Raw genomic sequence first — 16,347 nt, 5'->3', positions numbered from 1 at the left:
CCTTCAGGGATGAACAAAGTATCTATCTATCTATCTATCTATCTATCTATCTATCTATCTATCTATCTATCTATCTATCTATCTATCTATCTATCTATCTATCTATCTATCTATCTATCTATCTATCTATCTATCTATCTATCTATCTATCTATCTATCTATCTATCTATCTAATGTGTGCTCATTCAACTGATCTGACTACATCTGCGCATTACTGTGCCTGCTTAATTTCCACATCTTAGATATGGGGTTTTTTTGTTGCTTCTGTAAAAAAAAAAAACTTTGGACATGTCATTAGGGCTGCACGATTTTTGCAAAAAAATGTAATCGTGATTTTTTTTAAGACCAGGATTGCAATTTCGATGCGATTTGATAAGAAAATAAAGGTGCATTTTCTGTGCCAGTTTGTTTTTTGTGAGTACTAGAGAACAGTGACATGCACCTTAAGACAACAGTGCCCTCTTCTGGAGTGCTTTGTTAGGGTTAGTTACTGCTCACACAAGGCTACACGTGGTTGGTTGGTATAGCGTGCTGCTTGCAAACTTTGGCATTTATTGGCTAGTGCCATTAAAACTTGCCCCTGTTTGGCCGGCACCGTTTAAACCTAAACTGACAATTCTGGTTGGCCAAGCACTACATACCTCACATAACAAAGGGGAAAGAAAAACGGACTCAGAACTATGAATCACACTATTTCACATCGTAATATCGATTAGATTTCTGTTAATCATGCAACCCTACTTGACATACAGAAAGACGCGACTCCCTAAACAAGACCCGTGTTTTGTTTGATTTCTTCGGGTAATTCTTTTTTTTCACACACAAAAATGAACAGCACTATTTTTTTATTTGTTCGCCCTTAGTAGTTTGCATGCTCTAACTGGAAAAGCTGATGCTGGCGGTAAGCAGTCAGGAGCGGCGAGTGGTCTGTCGTGATAGCATATGGGACTGCTCGTGAAATTGATTTTTCTTCGTATGAAGAGGATTTTTTTGTTAAAATAAAATCGTGTTTACCAAAATTATCTTGTTTAGAGGTGATCGTATAAAAAGGTACCACTTTATATCCTTTGTGCTTTCATTACTCAGTCACAAAATTTAAAAAAATAAATATAGAACACGGTCATACTGCATTGACCAATGCCACTGTGAAGATGATCATTGGTATTCCCTCGCTTTTTAACATCAGCACTACTGCCGGACCCGGGGGGAAAAAAAGTGGCATGGGTCCAATCAATGCTGCATGAGTGTGTGTGCGTGCAGACTGCCTGATCAGCAATCCTCATCCTACAGGAAGCCCTGTGGTCAGATCCCCTTTGGTGATTTGTGCTGGAAAAGTGGAACATGATTCCACTCAATATCTCCCTACCTTCTTTCTGCCTCCATTAAAAAGAAAAAAACAAAGCTTTAACTGCCCTTGCTATTTATTTTTAGTTCCTCCATGAATGAGGTCATTTTTTTGTGTCTCCATGTGCTTGTGGGAAAAACAAATGAAAGATTGTCATCGAATGTTTGTGCAAAAAAAAAGCAAGAGAGTGCGTGTCAGAGCTATCAGTATTTAGTGGGCAAAAGAAACTCCTGACGTCATTATAAACACTTAAAAATAACTTATTTTTATGCTTGTCTATTCAATGAAGCCAAGAAAATCTGGTTTCAAGACATCATGTGCGGACATGGATGTTTCTCTAGAAGGTATAATTCTGCGGGCAAGCAAAGCAACAACAATAAATTGGGGTTTATGAACCATGCTCAATATTTGTTCAGTGCACTGCTTGGTAGATGAGCCAATTTACTAATGCTGACTATGAAGTAGCTTGCCTCTTGTTTTGTTGTGTGCAGTCATGCTTGGACTCCCATCATGCACTATTCGTTGTTTTTATGGCAAAGCTTCACCCTCTTCCTAAATTTCACTAAAACAGAAATAAATATTTGAGTTCTATACAAGTTTGCTTGTGTCATGAAATAACAGTTTTGCGCCTCAAGGGAAGACAAATGTTATTCCAAATTCAAATTCCCCCCCAAAAAACTACACATTCTGCAAATTACAAAGAAAAATGTTTGCAACTCAGTTTGTGTTTACATCCCTGCTGCTTTCATCCACGCTTTAATGGTAGCTGGCAAGCCGAACCCCACATTACACAGGAACCCATGCGACACAATCTAAAACAAACACGAAGTCTGATGGTTGTTTGAAAGTTTGAGGATTTTGACTTTCCGCATTAGAAGCAAAGAGGATTTCGGAAATTTGGCTGATGATGACGGGGAGTGAAGCTTTTATTAAAGCCTTTAAGGAAGTTAATTTTTCATGGGAAGTTTCTCAATGTGAGTTTTTTTGTTTGTCACACCTCAATAAGATGTCAAAGCCTTAAAGGTGGGGTGCGTGGTTTGAAGTGTCTTAAAAAAATAAAACGAAGTTATGTATTCTACCTATTAAGTATGTGTTTAAAAATGCCCAACTGATTTCAAAAAGGCCCATATACTTTATTTCCACTACAACTCTCTGCTTGTACCTTTTGTCAGACCTGTTCAGAGGGCAACACATTAGTTCGAGGGGTGGGGATAGGGGAGTGCTAGAGAGTCATGCTTGTCCCTGTGTGTTTTTCTTGTCTTAATTTGTCAGTGTAGCATGTAATTAATAATGAAATGTAAGTAATAAGAGGCCTTCTTAAAGTACAGTCCAAATTCCAAGAAAGATGAAAAAAAAAAAATGCAAATACTTGCACGTGCATCATGAATGAGCTGACTGAGGTTGCATACATGACTTTCAGCCAGGGGATGGCTACAGAGGGTAACAAAGTTCCAAATTCCGTACAGCTCCTTTAATGATGTTGCTTTTTAATGTTTTAGACAAATGACATTGTCCCAAATAAATTATAAAAGTATATGTGAGGCTTGCCTTTTAGCAGGTTATAGGGCAGTACCATACTTCCCAGAATAAAATCACTTGAGATCGTAAGACTAAAAAAAAACAGAACTTGAGGATTTGCTTCAGTGGTCCTAAATTTAATTGAATATTTCCCAATACATGCACCAGCGCTTTCGGTTGACTGGGGTTCACCTTGTCACCCTCTCTTTCTTTCCTAGACGTTGTCCTCGGCAGTGGTTCAGGTTTTCATCGCAGACCGCAACGCAACCTGGACCAAGAGATGTTGCGGCGTAGCCTGTCTGATCAAGGACAACCCACAGCGGTCCTACTTCATTCGAGTCTTAGACATCAAGGTATCCCCCTTGGGACTCCACTGAACCTGGACGAAGTCGGAAACCTAACGAAAGTTTGTTTTGTAACAGGACGGTAGGATGCTGTTTGAACAGGAGCTGTACAACGACTTTAACATAAATTCCTCCAGAACATACTTCATCACGTTTGCCGGAGACGTGAGTATACTTTCAGCTGTTTGCATCCATTTATTTAGATGTGCTTGAACAACACCGAAGTCCTGAAAAAAGGAAATGTCCTCTTCATACAAATTAAAAAAGGAAATGAAACGTGGATTTTGAAAAATCGTAAAAGTGTGTGTATAGTAGGATTCTGCACATTTCTTAGCTTGACACTCAAGTCAAATAAGACAAGTCTTGAAGGGCCCATTTGAAAGAGTCCTAATCACCTGAAACTACTTTTCTGAGCTTTTGGACATTCAAAAATGCCAATTCCTTTCTAAAAACATAGTCAGTGTAGGGTTTTGCTCCATTTAAGCGAGAGATTCCCTCAAAATGATTGCGCTCCAGCCAGTGTCCCATCCTATCTTGTGAATACAGCTTCTCCCGCTTAATATGATGGGACCATTCACATTTACCAAGTGAATATCATTTATAGAACATAAACAACTACTTTGAGGTCATATGTATGAAATAAAATTAAACAAAAATCAAAGCCCTGAGAGCAGAACTTTTTCCTTGCATATTTGTAAGTCTCGACTTCGAGCATACTACAAATTATTGTAGACTACGAGAATCATCTCCACTAAAATAAGTTTTATAAAAGGGGGCATCACCATTGCCTGAAAATTGTATTAATGTCTAGAGTTAAGTGTGAAAGGGCTTATAATTGAAAGATACTTGACCTTTAAAATATTGAATTTAGCGTTTCCCATAGAATTTTGTGAAAGTCCAGGTGTGTCTGGGGGTGAATACAGCATATACGGCGTACTCAATTTGAAATTTTAGGGGGAATAAAATATGGGGGAAAAAAAACATAAGTTGACAGGTATGTTATTGCAAAACGCAACCCATTAGTGATGGTAATTCCAGTTATTTTTCGAGAACCCGCTCTTCAGATTATTTGGATGCTTAAACCAATATACTACCAATAATAATCAAAAATTAATTATACTGTATTACTATATTATACTAGCCTCTTTTATCACTCTACAGTGTTTTTTTAACTAATTTAAACTTTTACACTAAGCAACTTTAATGGCAAGCAACACAGAATCCCTGAAAAATGAACTGCACAATTAAATACAAATTTGAAAATTTAACTCTTCAGTGCTATAAAATACATTTGAACACAAGTACCTTTAACTATTTAAAATTCGACTTCTAACTAATGTTGACTAAAACTACACACAACTTCTAAAACAACAAAAACAAAAATTAAAATTTGTATACAAAACTAGTATATCATTAGTCTTTAATTAATATTGGCATTTAGGAATACAAAGTGCGGAACTTGGAGAAACAGATTCAGATTTTTTCTGTTGGTGATAGACAATGCAAAATGTTTTGAAGCCATTCATATACTTAAGAAACAGTCTAAATGAGGATAATTTACCTGCTTTGGCTGTTTTTGTTTTTAATTCTGTCCTCTGTATTGCAATCTCTCTTTAACCGTTCCTTTGCTCAAAGTGCTGGTGCAGAAGTCTCCCTCCCAATCAGTCCCTCCTCTGCTCTGCAGACTAAAACATATTTATCAAGCAAAAGTGAATGAGAGGACATAAAAAGATTTTTTAAAACAACTTTGAGACCCTGGGGCAACCAATTAAACCTTGGCGGCCCGCCAGTGTTTTTAAAAGTTATGGGACACGCTGGAAAGGAAATTAATTGTTTTGATTGTCATTGATATCGATGGTTTAAAACAAGATTGAACGCGGCACACTATTGTAAACATGTAATAAAGACTTAATAGAGAATTGAGATCAAATACTGTCAAGATAGGTTAAATATTTACAAAGTAGTGCTTAAAAACTGGCCTAAGCAATCACAATAGTGCAATGATATCTGTTTTTAAAGAATTGTAATAATAATATGATATACTTTAGGGGCGGCAGTAGCTCAGGAGGTAGAGCGCTTGTCTTGGGATCAAGGGATCCCAGTTCGAATCCCGGCTTGTCCGTGTTACATGTCGAAGTGTCGTTGGGTAAGGCACTGAACCCCAAATACCCCCAATAAATAAGCAGGTTAGCGTCTTGCATGGCTGCAATACAAGGCCGCTATTGGGAAATGTGGAGCACATTGTAAAGCGCTTTGGGAAGTCTTTGACTTGAAAAGCGCTATATAAATGCAGATCATTTCATTTTCATTTAATTTTCATTTCATAACGGTAATGCAATAACACTTAGACAGCACCAACCTTTAGCGCCACCAACAAAAATTCCCAAATAAGTTGCAAGATATTAAGTCCAAGCTGATGGTTAAATGCTTATGAATTCATTCATTCATCATTTTAAAACCCCAAATATATCACGTCACATTAGAATACCTTTTTTGAAAATGTAATGTATATCTAGTCATATTTCTATCATACTGCGATAACATCCCCTTTAGAAGGTTCTGACCTAGATGGGCTTCCTGCTATGGACAATAGAATGACAATTCAATAATAACAATAATAATATTAATAATTTCCTTTGTATTGTCATTGTACACAGAACGAAATGTCGATACACCTGACCCGTTGTAGCGAGCCGGTGCAGCCGCAGCCAACAGAGGGCGCCGCCATTTTACCAATGTTATAAGTCTTAGGCATGACTCGGCCGAGGCGCGAACCAGCGACCTCCCAGTCTCAAAGCGGGCGCCTTACCATTCTACTATATCTGTTAGCCAATTGGATCCAATTTCATACTTTTGCCTCTGCCTAACTCCTACTATTTTTTTGTATTCCACTCTGGTTAAAATCATCTTGCTCTGTAGTTAGGTCTCATTTTCCAGTTTTTATTTGGCCACTTTGTTGCCATCGCTTAGCAAGATTTTTGTTGACAACAGTACAACTCCTTTTCCTTTTGTATTAAATAAGAATGAACCCTTGTTTACTGTAGCACATGCATTAAAACGCATGCAATTAGGATGCATTGTAGCTCAAGGTTGTGTGGTGAAATATTACCCACTGTCCCTTTTTAAACGAGGCTTAATTTATCAGTAATTCATCAGATTTGGTTGGTGCAGCAGACCATGAGGTATGCGGCACAGTAAATTGTGGGGAGAAGCAGATCATCATTGTGTACACATCTCTCAGTTTTACTTGAATCATGCTCCAGTTATTCAGTCATTAGTGATGTGATTTGAAATGACAAGGACTTGTTCCCTTTCTTTTTTTTTCTTCATTATTCTATGCCGAAAAAATCCTGCAGTCGAGTCAAGTGGGCCTGAACTTTGCTAGTGAGGAGGAGGCTAAGCGTTTCCGAGGGCACCTGGCTGAGCTCTTGGGCAAAAGGCAAAGGAAAACTGGTACGGAATTCCTTTTTGTGTCTCAACCTCCTCTGTGGACAAATGGCACAGTTAACTTTTCAGTTCTGGCTTTTCAACCGTGCTTTAATGGATCTTTATCAGCTTAATCAATGACATGGTGCTTTCAAGGCTGTTAACATATACAGTAATTCCTGTGTGTAGCCGAACACATTCATATTCAAAACCATCTTTAATCTGCTACAATCTGGCTGCTCGATTTCTGTCCAATACTGACACATTAAGTACATTGTTTTAAAATCGTGTATGTTGCGTTATGGTATGAATGGCACTACAGACAAAAATCCCCCAAATAGTGGGCAGTCGGGAATTGGAATTTGTGGAAACACCACAAAAAATCAATTTTTTATCAAACCCATGACTGTAAAGTCAATTCTCTTTAACGAACCTCACTATCCAGATCTTATCATTTTCTTCTGTCACTGAATCTTTTTTCCCTCAACTTTTAAATGGAACCTTTGCTTCCCATTTCCAATCTCGTTGACTCTTGTTACACTCTTTGCTCATATGGCTTTGTTCCTCTCTTCTCTGCAAAACAAATACTGAGAAATCCTTCCATCATATTCTCTTGTGTGTGTGTATTAAAGACCTCTTTTACTAACTCTTCCGACTTCGCCAATTCTTTCGCCGCCCACCTTCACCAACTTTCCCAGTCAGCACATTGCGCACCATTGTAACCACTTCATTTGTCTGTGTTCACAGAAAAGAGACGCGAGCTTCCAAATGGTACGTCGTTCACCCTTCCCTGATTTTATCCGGACATACCGTCGGTGACATCATCCACTGTTTGCTGCTTTTAGTTTAATCTATTTCGCCCCAGTCGCCGCAATTTCAGTCTTTTCTTTCCTTTTGCGTTCTCCAGACCACGGTGTTCTTGTAAACGGGCGTATAATCTGAGATTAAGCATGCATAAAGCGTTACATAAAATCCGGTGCTAAATCCTTGAATAATATGGCGGGATTATAACCCCGAGCGTGTGCGGTTTGACGGCAGAGGGAGAGGAAAGCAGAAAATGTGGGCGGAGAATAGACATGGGCGAGCCAATCCGTGTGCGCTAATCTCAGTCGTGCACCCCTCCGCGATGAAAACTCTTGGAAAAAGCGTCTAACTGAATGTCGAAGGGCAATATCAGCAGGGAGTGCTGATGGGGTGCTTGTCGTTTGCAGCCCAAATGCCACACCAGTTTAGTCTTACTGATGTTTGATGAGTGTATTAAGGTCATTAAACCAAGTTTGTTTTCTACACGGACGGGTTTTGGAAACTGGGGCAAACTTTCTTCTTGGCGTTTTTTTCTTCAAGAGGTTGTCATCACCTGGATATGATGCGTCCACCGCAAACCGTTTCTAATTTCCATCTTGAGTGAACGGTCTCTCTGAAAGCCAGTTCAAGAGTTCTATCAGATCTACCTTGCTGAAATGATGTTCTGCACCACCTTCCTCTCTGCTCCAGTTGAAGACCTTGGTAGAGGGGAAGCAAGAACAGGGGGAAAAGGATTAGGGCCTGGGAGCTGCTTGTCTACTTTACACTGCCTGGTCCTCCCCCAGGATGAACTGTACCCAAATGTGTCGGAGCCCTCTTTTCCACAAGGGAAGGCTAGCAGCTTTATCGGCGACATGCTGTTCAACCACAGGGCAGGCGCTTATCGAAATAGCAATGACGACAGTATTTGGGACAGCGTGAGGAGGAGACGTAGTCGCTCCATTTCACCTCGTATTCGCAAAATTCCCAAAAGTCCTGTGAGTGACAGTGCAAAAGGTATGGACTTTTCACCTGGGTGGTTTGACGAAAACTGGATTTTGGAAAAGGCTGCTCTAAAATCAACTGGCAAGTCGCGGGCAAAGGAAATTTTCCACTTAACGGTGCTTCTCAATGTTTTGTTCAGGCCCTGCGCTGCCCATGGCCACCGTGGACATCAAAAATCCTGAGATCAGCACCGGGTACCGTTTCCACAGCAACTCTCAGGGGAACAACATTATGCACTCTACCTTCACCAAAAGAGAGAAGAAAGGCAAAGGTAAAAAGAAGAGGTTAACCAAAGCTGACATTGGCACACCAAGCAACTTCCAGTAAGTGATTTGGGCTGATTTGTTTGGAAAATCTAATTTAGGGATTTGAGCACGATGTCTGAACGTGTGGTTTTATTGATGCATGCCATCTTTGCTGTGACACAGGCACATTGGACATGTAGGATGGGATCCAAACACAGGCTTTGACGTAAGTAAAATCTTAGAAACAACAATGAAACATTCTTTTTTTTTGTCAGTCAGCATGCTTTCAAATCAAGCTTGGACTCGCAAATCTTCAAAATGGACTATCTGCTCCAAACATGTAATCTTTGCCTTACGTCCATATCGTCATTATGGTTACACAAGGAGATTTCGGTCGGCACGGCAATTTGTGTTTGCATAATCCTTGGAGTCGTTCCCAAAAAGCATCCGCGGTATGAGATTATGCAGGGCCAGTTTTATTCAGATTAACTCAATGTGTGCTTCAAAGGCCTCAAAATAGTTGTGTCATCCTATGATTAAAATAAGTGGATTTACATACAGAAGGATATTTAATTTTAACCTTTTTATTTGACTATAAATACAAGCACTATAGATGGCGGGATTGAAATTAATAACAAGCAGTAATTGAACAGTTCTTAAAAACTGGTCATTTAATATTTTTATAATTTGCTTCCCGTTTAAATTTGTTTGCATTAGATCATTTTACATCTAAATGTTTTCCACTATTTTGTCTGTCCACGCAGTTAAATAACTTGGACCCGGAGTTAAAGAACCTTTTCGACATGTGCGGCATCTCAGAGGCTCAGCTGAAGGACAAAGAGACCTCCAAGGTCATCTACGATTTCATTGAGAAGAAAGGAGGCGTGGAAGCTGTCAAAAATGAGCTCCGGCGGCAAGGTGGGCAACACGATGATGCACAATCAAAATGATCAGTGCCGCTGGTGTTCACTTTTGAGACGGCGACATAACCAGTGTGGTTGGTTTATTCCTAGGGCCTCCCAGGTGCAGTGGTATGTTTCCACGCATGCTTACAGTGACACACCCTGCATGCTGAAATGATTTATTCTTTTATAAAAGTGGCGGTAGCAGACATTTACGTTCATGTGTATTGTTACAAAAGTTTAGAATTCAAAATTTGCATGTACTTCAGCTGTTTCGGGGTCAGATTTTATCCAGCCCTCAGTAGGGCCGTGCGATTAACCGAAATCTAATCTATATTGCGATGTGAAGACATGTGCAAGACAGTGCGGTTTGAGCCTTGTGTGAGCAGACAGCGACCATAACAAATCTCCCAGGAGAGGGCGCTATTTTCTTAATGCATTTTAATATGATTAACCATTGTGTTGTCATCATTTTAAGGACCATTTTTGTACCCTATACTGCTTGGATTGAAATGTGAATAAAAACAACATTACATTTTTCTACTGTTGAGACAAATCTAGGAAAAGTCATATTTCGTGTTAAAAATGAATAATTCTAGTGGATTTTTCTGGGTTTTTAGAATAGAATAGAATAGAATATGCCTTTATTGTCATTGTTACAACATGGGATATGCTGTGACAACGAAATTGGACGACTCCAGTTCCACATTTACAGTGAGGATAAGGAAACAAAGAGACGAAGAACTAATAGGCTTTAGGCTTTGTTTTCACCTGGGGGGGTTTGATGAGGGGGGGTTGAGGGTCAAACAGAGTTGCCGGATACAACCGGAATGTTTGATCTTACATTACACATAGTCCAGTGTTTTTCCGAATTGCTCAGTCCACAATTGAATGGATTTGGGAGTACAGTCCATAAACATGCCCGATTAAAGTCGCCGTCGACGATAAAGCTCCGTTGGGGTGTGCAAGCTGCTGATTATTGATAGCAGCGGGCAGGAGATTTAGCGCTATGCTAACGTTAGCATCCGGTGAAACAGTTAGCGGTGGAAAGTAAACAGCAAACACAAAGACCACAGTTAACTCAAACACAAAGACCACAGTTAACTCTCCCGGTACATAGAAGGGTCTGCACGATACTGCTAGAGACTCCATATCGAGTGAGCAGTGTGTGTCAATGGTTCGGCTGTTATTGTACCGCGTAGTCTCCAACCCCTGTTTTTACCGGAGTCTTCCTAACAACACAATGGCCGTCATTTTTACCCAAGGACAACAACTGTACCCACTAGAGGGCAGCAGCACTTTGTCCAGGTGACTGAACACCCATGAATAAATTTACTTAGTTTGATTAGGTCAGGGGTCTCCAATATCCTATCTTTGGGCACCAGGTCGACCGCCCCCAACCCCCCACCCCCAAATAGTCTGCGGACTGCATCTGGAAATATCTCCCCAGTAATAGGTCATAGTGGTTTTCTATGGAATATGATTGCTAACTGGCATGAGAATCTATTGACATCATCAGAAAATAATAGAGAAAAAAAGAGTGAGAAAAGCAGGAGAAAGATACAAATAAAAGGAAACGGACAGGTTTTGGAGGTACCCCTAGCACCAAGATGGCGGACAATGATGGCAGCAACCTCTAAGCGAGTCTTATTTTATATAAAAAAAATACATATTTTTCGACCTCTGAGTATTTAAAAGATTGAATTTTTGTATTGCAGTTCATGTGTTTTTGCTTTTTTTTTAAAATTAATATCTGTACATTATATATTTCCTTCAAAGAAGGAAGTTTTTATTTACTACTTGGAGGCGCTAAATACACACAGTGGCCTAACAGTTTGTTTTTTTCAGCTTAATCATAATATTCAAATCAACCCCATAGTGTTTACCATTACAGTATGCTTAAACATTGCCATTGGTATCGTACTGTTAATAGCAATTAAATGTCCCCCTCTCTCTCTTCAGCTCCACCACCTCCTCCTTCCAGAGGTGGTCCTCCTCCCCCTCCCCCCCATCACGGCTCAGCCCCGCCACCTCCTCCACCCGCCCGCGGGCGTGGCGCCCCACCGCCCCCTCCGCCATCCCGAGCCCCCGTGTCAGCTCCGCCGCCACCACCTCCATCAAGGCCGGGCATGACTGCTCCCCCGCCACCTCCGCCCAGCCGAGGCTCTCTCCCCCCGCCGCCACCACCGGCCCACGCCTCAGCACCCGGTCCTCCGCCACCACCGCCGCCCCCCACGTCGTCTATTCCTTCCTTTGGGGGAGGTCCCCCTCCACCACCACCTCCTCCAGGACCTCCACCACCTTCCTTTGAAAGCAATGGAGCCGGGGACGCCGGCTTGCCACAAGCCGGCCGCGGGAAGTCGGCCTTGCTGAGCCAGATCCGCGAAGGCACCCAACTGAAGAAGGTAGAGCAGACTCAGCGGGTTGCCTCCAACAACACCGGACGAGACGCACTCCTTGACCAAATCCGACAGGGGATCCAACTCAAGCCTGTAAGTGTTTTTTCCCAATATAGTAATCTCTCATTCTCTGCAGGGGTTGCGTTCCATAGAGATCCCAAGACAGTCAAAACCCGTGAAGTAGAAACCTTCATTTATTTATTTATTACTAAAAACAAGAATAAACCAAATTTACAGGGTCATGCATTTTATAGTAGTGTATAGAATTTGGATCTTTTCTACTGACTGATGCTATCAACTGGCTTGTGTCATCATTGGCGCCTCATTCATGATGCATGTGCAAGGATGTCCATTTCTTATACTCCCTCGAAAACAACTTATTTTTCCGGGGTCGGGGTGGAGGAGGCAGGGATTGGCTGAGCGTTTGCAATACAAGCAGGCCTTTTTATTTCAACCATCATCGTACTACACTGACAAATAGGAGAAAAAAACCTGCGGAACGAGCCTGTTGTCACTCTCCAGCACTTTCCCTTAACCCCCATTCCTCAGACCTAGTGGTAATATCGGACCTAAACAAATCCAGCCCTCGCCCGACCAATTAACTTCATTTGAGAAACCGAGTCCAATAAAAACATGAATTTTCTTATTTTATTCTTGAGGACTCGGTTGGAGGTGGGGTGATTTTAGGCGAGCACGGCAACGAGAGCAGCGTCACGGACTTTGTGGAAGGGGGATGAATCCGTTACGCGAAAAGTTCACTGCGCAATAGGTATAACAATGACGAGTGGATAATTTTTTTTAAAAAATGTCAGCGAGAGACGGGCCCAAACATAATGAGTCCGGCTCAGGTTTGAGGTCTTTCCTCCACTCAAACCTAACGTGGTCCGCCACAAAAAGCACTTAGAAAATTAAGCTAAAAGCAGGAAGGGGCAGTGGATATAAGCATTTGCATGTACATATTGTCGGTTCATCAAGCTGTTTCACATACGTGTCCAATTTAGACCGCAACGTTGACAACGCACAGGCAGGAACAGGGCCGGGCAACTGTTTAGCCAATCAGAATGCAGAACACAATGCATGGCGAAAATACGGGAAGTAGCTAAACTGTGAAAATGTAACTACGATACATCGAGAGATTACTGTACTCCGAACGCTCGCCATTTGCTATTTTGACCTTGAATCCTGCTTTTTTTTTTTATCCACAGAGGGACGAAACAAGTGACTCACCGCCCTCCTCTTTGGCCCCCTCGGCCGGCATCGTAGGGGCGCTGATGGAGGTCATGCAGAAAAGGAGCAAGGCCATTCATTCTTCAGGTACCTTGATCATAGTAGTACAGGGTCCGTACCGGTGCTTAAAATCCTTGAAAATGCTTGTGTTTTCAAGGATTGAAAGGTGCTTGAGTTTTGGGTGAAGTGCTTGAAAATGATTAAAATTGTTCGTATTTTTCAAAGTACCGTATTTTCTGCACTATAAGGCGCACCGGGTTATAGGGCGCACCCCCAAAAAATAGTTTTTGGTCCTATATTTTCCATACATAAGGCGCACCGGATTATAAGACGCTACAATGGGAACGTCGACAAAACAGTCAAATAGTTCAGTCAAACTTATTACCCCCTTAACATTCTGAAAGCTTGCAAAGTAGCAAATACGGGTCTCAGACATGTACGGAAACAGTGTCCGTACGATGTCACCAATCACTCCAATGCATCCTTCCAAATATCATTCGAAAGGTTAAAGTCTTGGGATTCAAGAAATGCCAAACATTTCTTATTTTACATTTTATTTTTTGCTGGCAACTGTGTGGACAGCAAAGTAAGAATTTTATTGTGCAGAGAAAAGGGGTTCTTTACTGTGCATATGACAATAAACACTTTGAATTGAATTTAGTTGAAAAATAGACTCATCACAGAAACATCAAGATCATTCTAAAACAAGATACCGGGAAAATATAAAGCCGCATAGCTTAAGTTCTTTTGCTGCCATCACGTTCAATAATGATACGTAACCATGGTCTTCTTATAACCGTGAGTGTAGTAAATCCAGGAGAGTAAAATATTTACAAATACAGAATAGTAAAAAATGTTTTCTCTATGCCGTAGTGCAACCCAACATGTGTTTCACATTCATCTTTTTTGACCAATTGCAGGCTTTGTTTCACCCCTTTAGCCTATGCGAGCCTGTTAATGATAAAAAGGATCCACCCCCTTTACCTCCGAATAACTTTAGCCAATAATGATTGATTCAAATGATTGACACATTGGTTAGGAAATGAAACGCCGGTATATAAATCCCAGCATACACCGCGGACTACTTCGCCTTCGGGGGAAAATCTAGTTGGCGGCTGCTTGCCTTAGTTGCAAGGCTTTGCGACTTAATATTGATCCATATATAAGGCGCACTGTATTATAAGGCGCATGGTCAGCTTTTGAAAAAAATAAAGGCTTTTAGGTGAGCCTTATAGTGCGGAAAATACGGTAAGTCTGCTTAATAACGATGCAGACACTGCTCTCTGGTGCAGATACTGCTCTCTGGTGGATTCACTTTGCCATTGCATTTCTTTCTTTGTGATAAACAGCAGTTGGCATTAGTTTGTATGGCATTATCCTATGAATCGTCATAGCCCCCTGCGGGTCATGCTACCCCTAGCCTCTCTATTGCAAGGATTATGTATCGTAATTATGGACATTTATAATGGGCCATGCAAAAATTTAAGGTAGTATTTCCCAGTAAAAAAATGTAATGAAAAGAACTTATTGCAACTGAAAATGTAAGCTACGCCATTCGTGACGTCATATTCGACAGCACCTACTTCATATGGGGAGTTATTTGTCTCAAAATATCGGCACATGGTTTGTGCAGATTCACAAATATATATGCGATTTACTTAATATCTTAAAATCATGTCTTGATAAAAGCAAACGCAAGATTAAAGATAGCATATATATGTATCCCAGATATATTTATGCATTTGCAAAATACACAATTTACACTGCATTTTTTTTAATAGTACTGGAGAACTTAAAAAATTGGCTTTAAAAGTCCTTGGAAAATGCCTGAATTTGGCCATGTAAAGGGCGTACCACACCGTGGTAGTGGTCGATTTTTCACTGTTGTGCTTTTTCCCTTGTTTCGTTAGTAGCCATCCTTGTCCCTTTTATTTTCCAGATGAGGATGACGACGACGAAGAGGATGAAGACTTTGAAGATGAGGACGAATGGGATGATTAAAAATGTTTTGTTTCTCCTCCCCTTGTCCCTCCCTCAGTTTTAGATCATTACACCAAGGAAAAAAAAGCTAATTTCTTGCTTAAAAAAGAACTCTTTAATTTCAGATCACCCAAAAAAATTTTTTTTTCTATCAGTCCTCTGTATGTTATTTGTTGCCTTCATGCTTTTTATAATAATCCGTGCAATACCTCATTCAATCTGACACATTCTCATATCTGTTTATTTTTGTTTCTCTTATGTCCAATGTCTCTTCGAGTATTTCCTGCTCATGTTTCCGGCACCCTGCGACTCTTAGGCTCGTCCTGGTTCTTCCAAAATAACGTGTCATCGATTTTCTGGGGGGTTGAAAGTAGTCAGAAATGCAGGGAGAGAAAGAGAATACCATATTTTCATACCTACTACAATCACGGTTTCTATTTTCTTATCCTGAGGATTCAGTCGGTTTTTCCGAAACAAAAGAGATGATTTGGATGATCTAGATTGATAAGCTGTCTTATTCTGATGCTCCGAATGGTGAGTTGTGATATATATATATTTTTTTGGGGCACAGAAAGAAGAGACTCGCTGCATGACAGCAGGACTTGTTTAGGTGTGTAGATTGTGTCACTTGTGCCCTCTAGGAAAAGAGGCAGAATGTTATTGCAGCGGTGAATCCACGGTTATCACGCCGTGTACATTTGCTTTCAACGCGGCAGTGATATAAAATGCAGACTTGATTACCTGAACTGACACTTCTAATAAAATGTACTTTTAACAGGTGATGTTATGTGACACTGTCAGGCTACGGTTATATCCACCAATTGCAGATGACGTTTTTTTTACCTACTGTATTAGTAGATGACACTAAAATCAAGTGGATTGTCAGTTGATACAGTCGTTTTTACCACCATCTTTTTCTCCATTAAAATATACCATTCGAAGCAGAGTGTCTGTGTCGATATTTGTTGGGATCCGGTTAATGTTGGTGTAAAATTTGAGGAATAAAGACATTCCAGTTTTACACCCCCTGAATGTTGTGTTTACTGTTTACAATATGATAAACTATTTATAGGCCCATCATAATAACTAGGAAGGGCAAAAAACATCAGAGACGACACACATCCTGGCTTTCATGTGTTTAACCTGGTGCCCTCTAGTAGGCGCTACAGGGCC

General features: G+C 40.7%; 1 protein-coding gene across 3 annotated transcripts in view; it reads left to right on the top strand.

The window, feature by feature from the left end:
- LOC148356588 (actin nucleation-promoting factor WASL-like) overlaps positions 1-16,115 on the top strand; it is a 30,001-nt gene extending 13,886 nt beyond the window's left edge. Inside the window, exons 2-11 of one of the 3 annotated variants that reach the window (XM_088347261.1) lie at positions 3,082-3,216; positions 3,286-3,372; positions 6,564-6,660; positions 7,381-7,404; positions 8,561-8,744; positions 8,850-8,892; positions 9,431-9,584; positions 11,531-12,060; positions 13,173-13,281; positions 15,134-16,115. In XM_088347261.1, coding sequence (XP_088203387.1) covers positions 3,082-3,216; positions 3,286-3,372; positions 6,564-6,660; positions 7,381-7,404; positions 8,561-8,744; positions 8,850-8,892; positions 9,431-9,584; positions 11,531-12,060; positions 13,173-13,281; positions 15,134-15,195 — 1,425 coding nt within the window. In that variant the 3' untranslated portion in view covers positions 15,196-16,115. Of the gene's footprint in view, positions 1-3,081; positions 3,217-3,285; positions 3,373-6,563; positions 6,661-7,380; positions 7,405-7,447; positions 8,434-8,560; positions 8,745-8,849; positions 8,893-9,430; positions 9,585-11,530; positions 12,061-13,172; positions 13,282-15,133 lie in introns of those variants that run through there. The other 2 variants (XM_088347262.1, XM_088347263.1) reach the window with 2 other exon arrangements.
- The last annotated feature ends 232 nt before the right edge of the window (positions 16,116-16,347 follow it).

The sequence above is a fragment of the Urocampus carinirostris genome, chromosome 11 (assembly GCF_059441175.1).
Source record: "Urocampus carinirostris isolate Australia breed hairy pipefish chromosome 11, RoL_Ucar_1.0, whole genome shotgun sequence".
In the NCBI taxonomy this organism is placed as follows: Eukaryota; Metazoa; Chordata; class Actinopteri; order Syngnathiformes; family Syngnathidae; genus Urocampus; species Urocampus carinirostris.
Note: the sequence above shows the minus strand (reverse complement) of the source record. Positions and strands in the feature narration are given on the sequence as shown.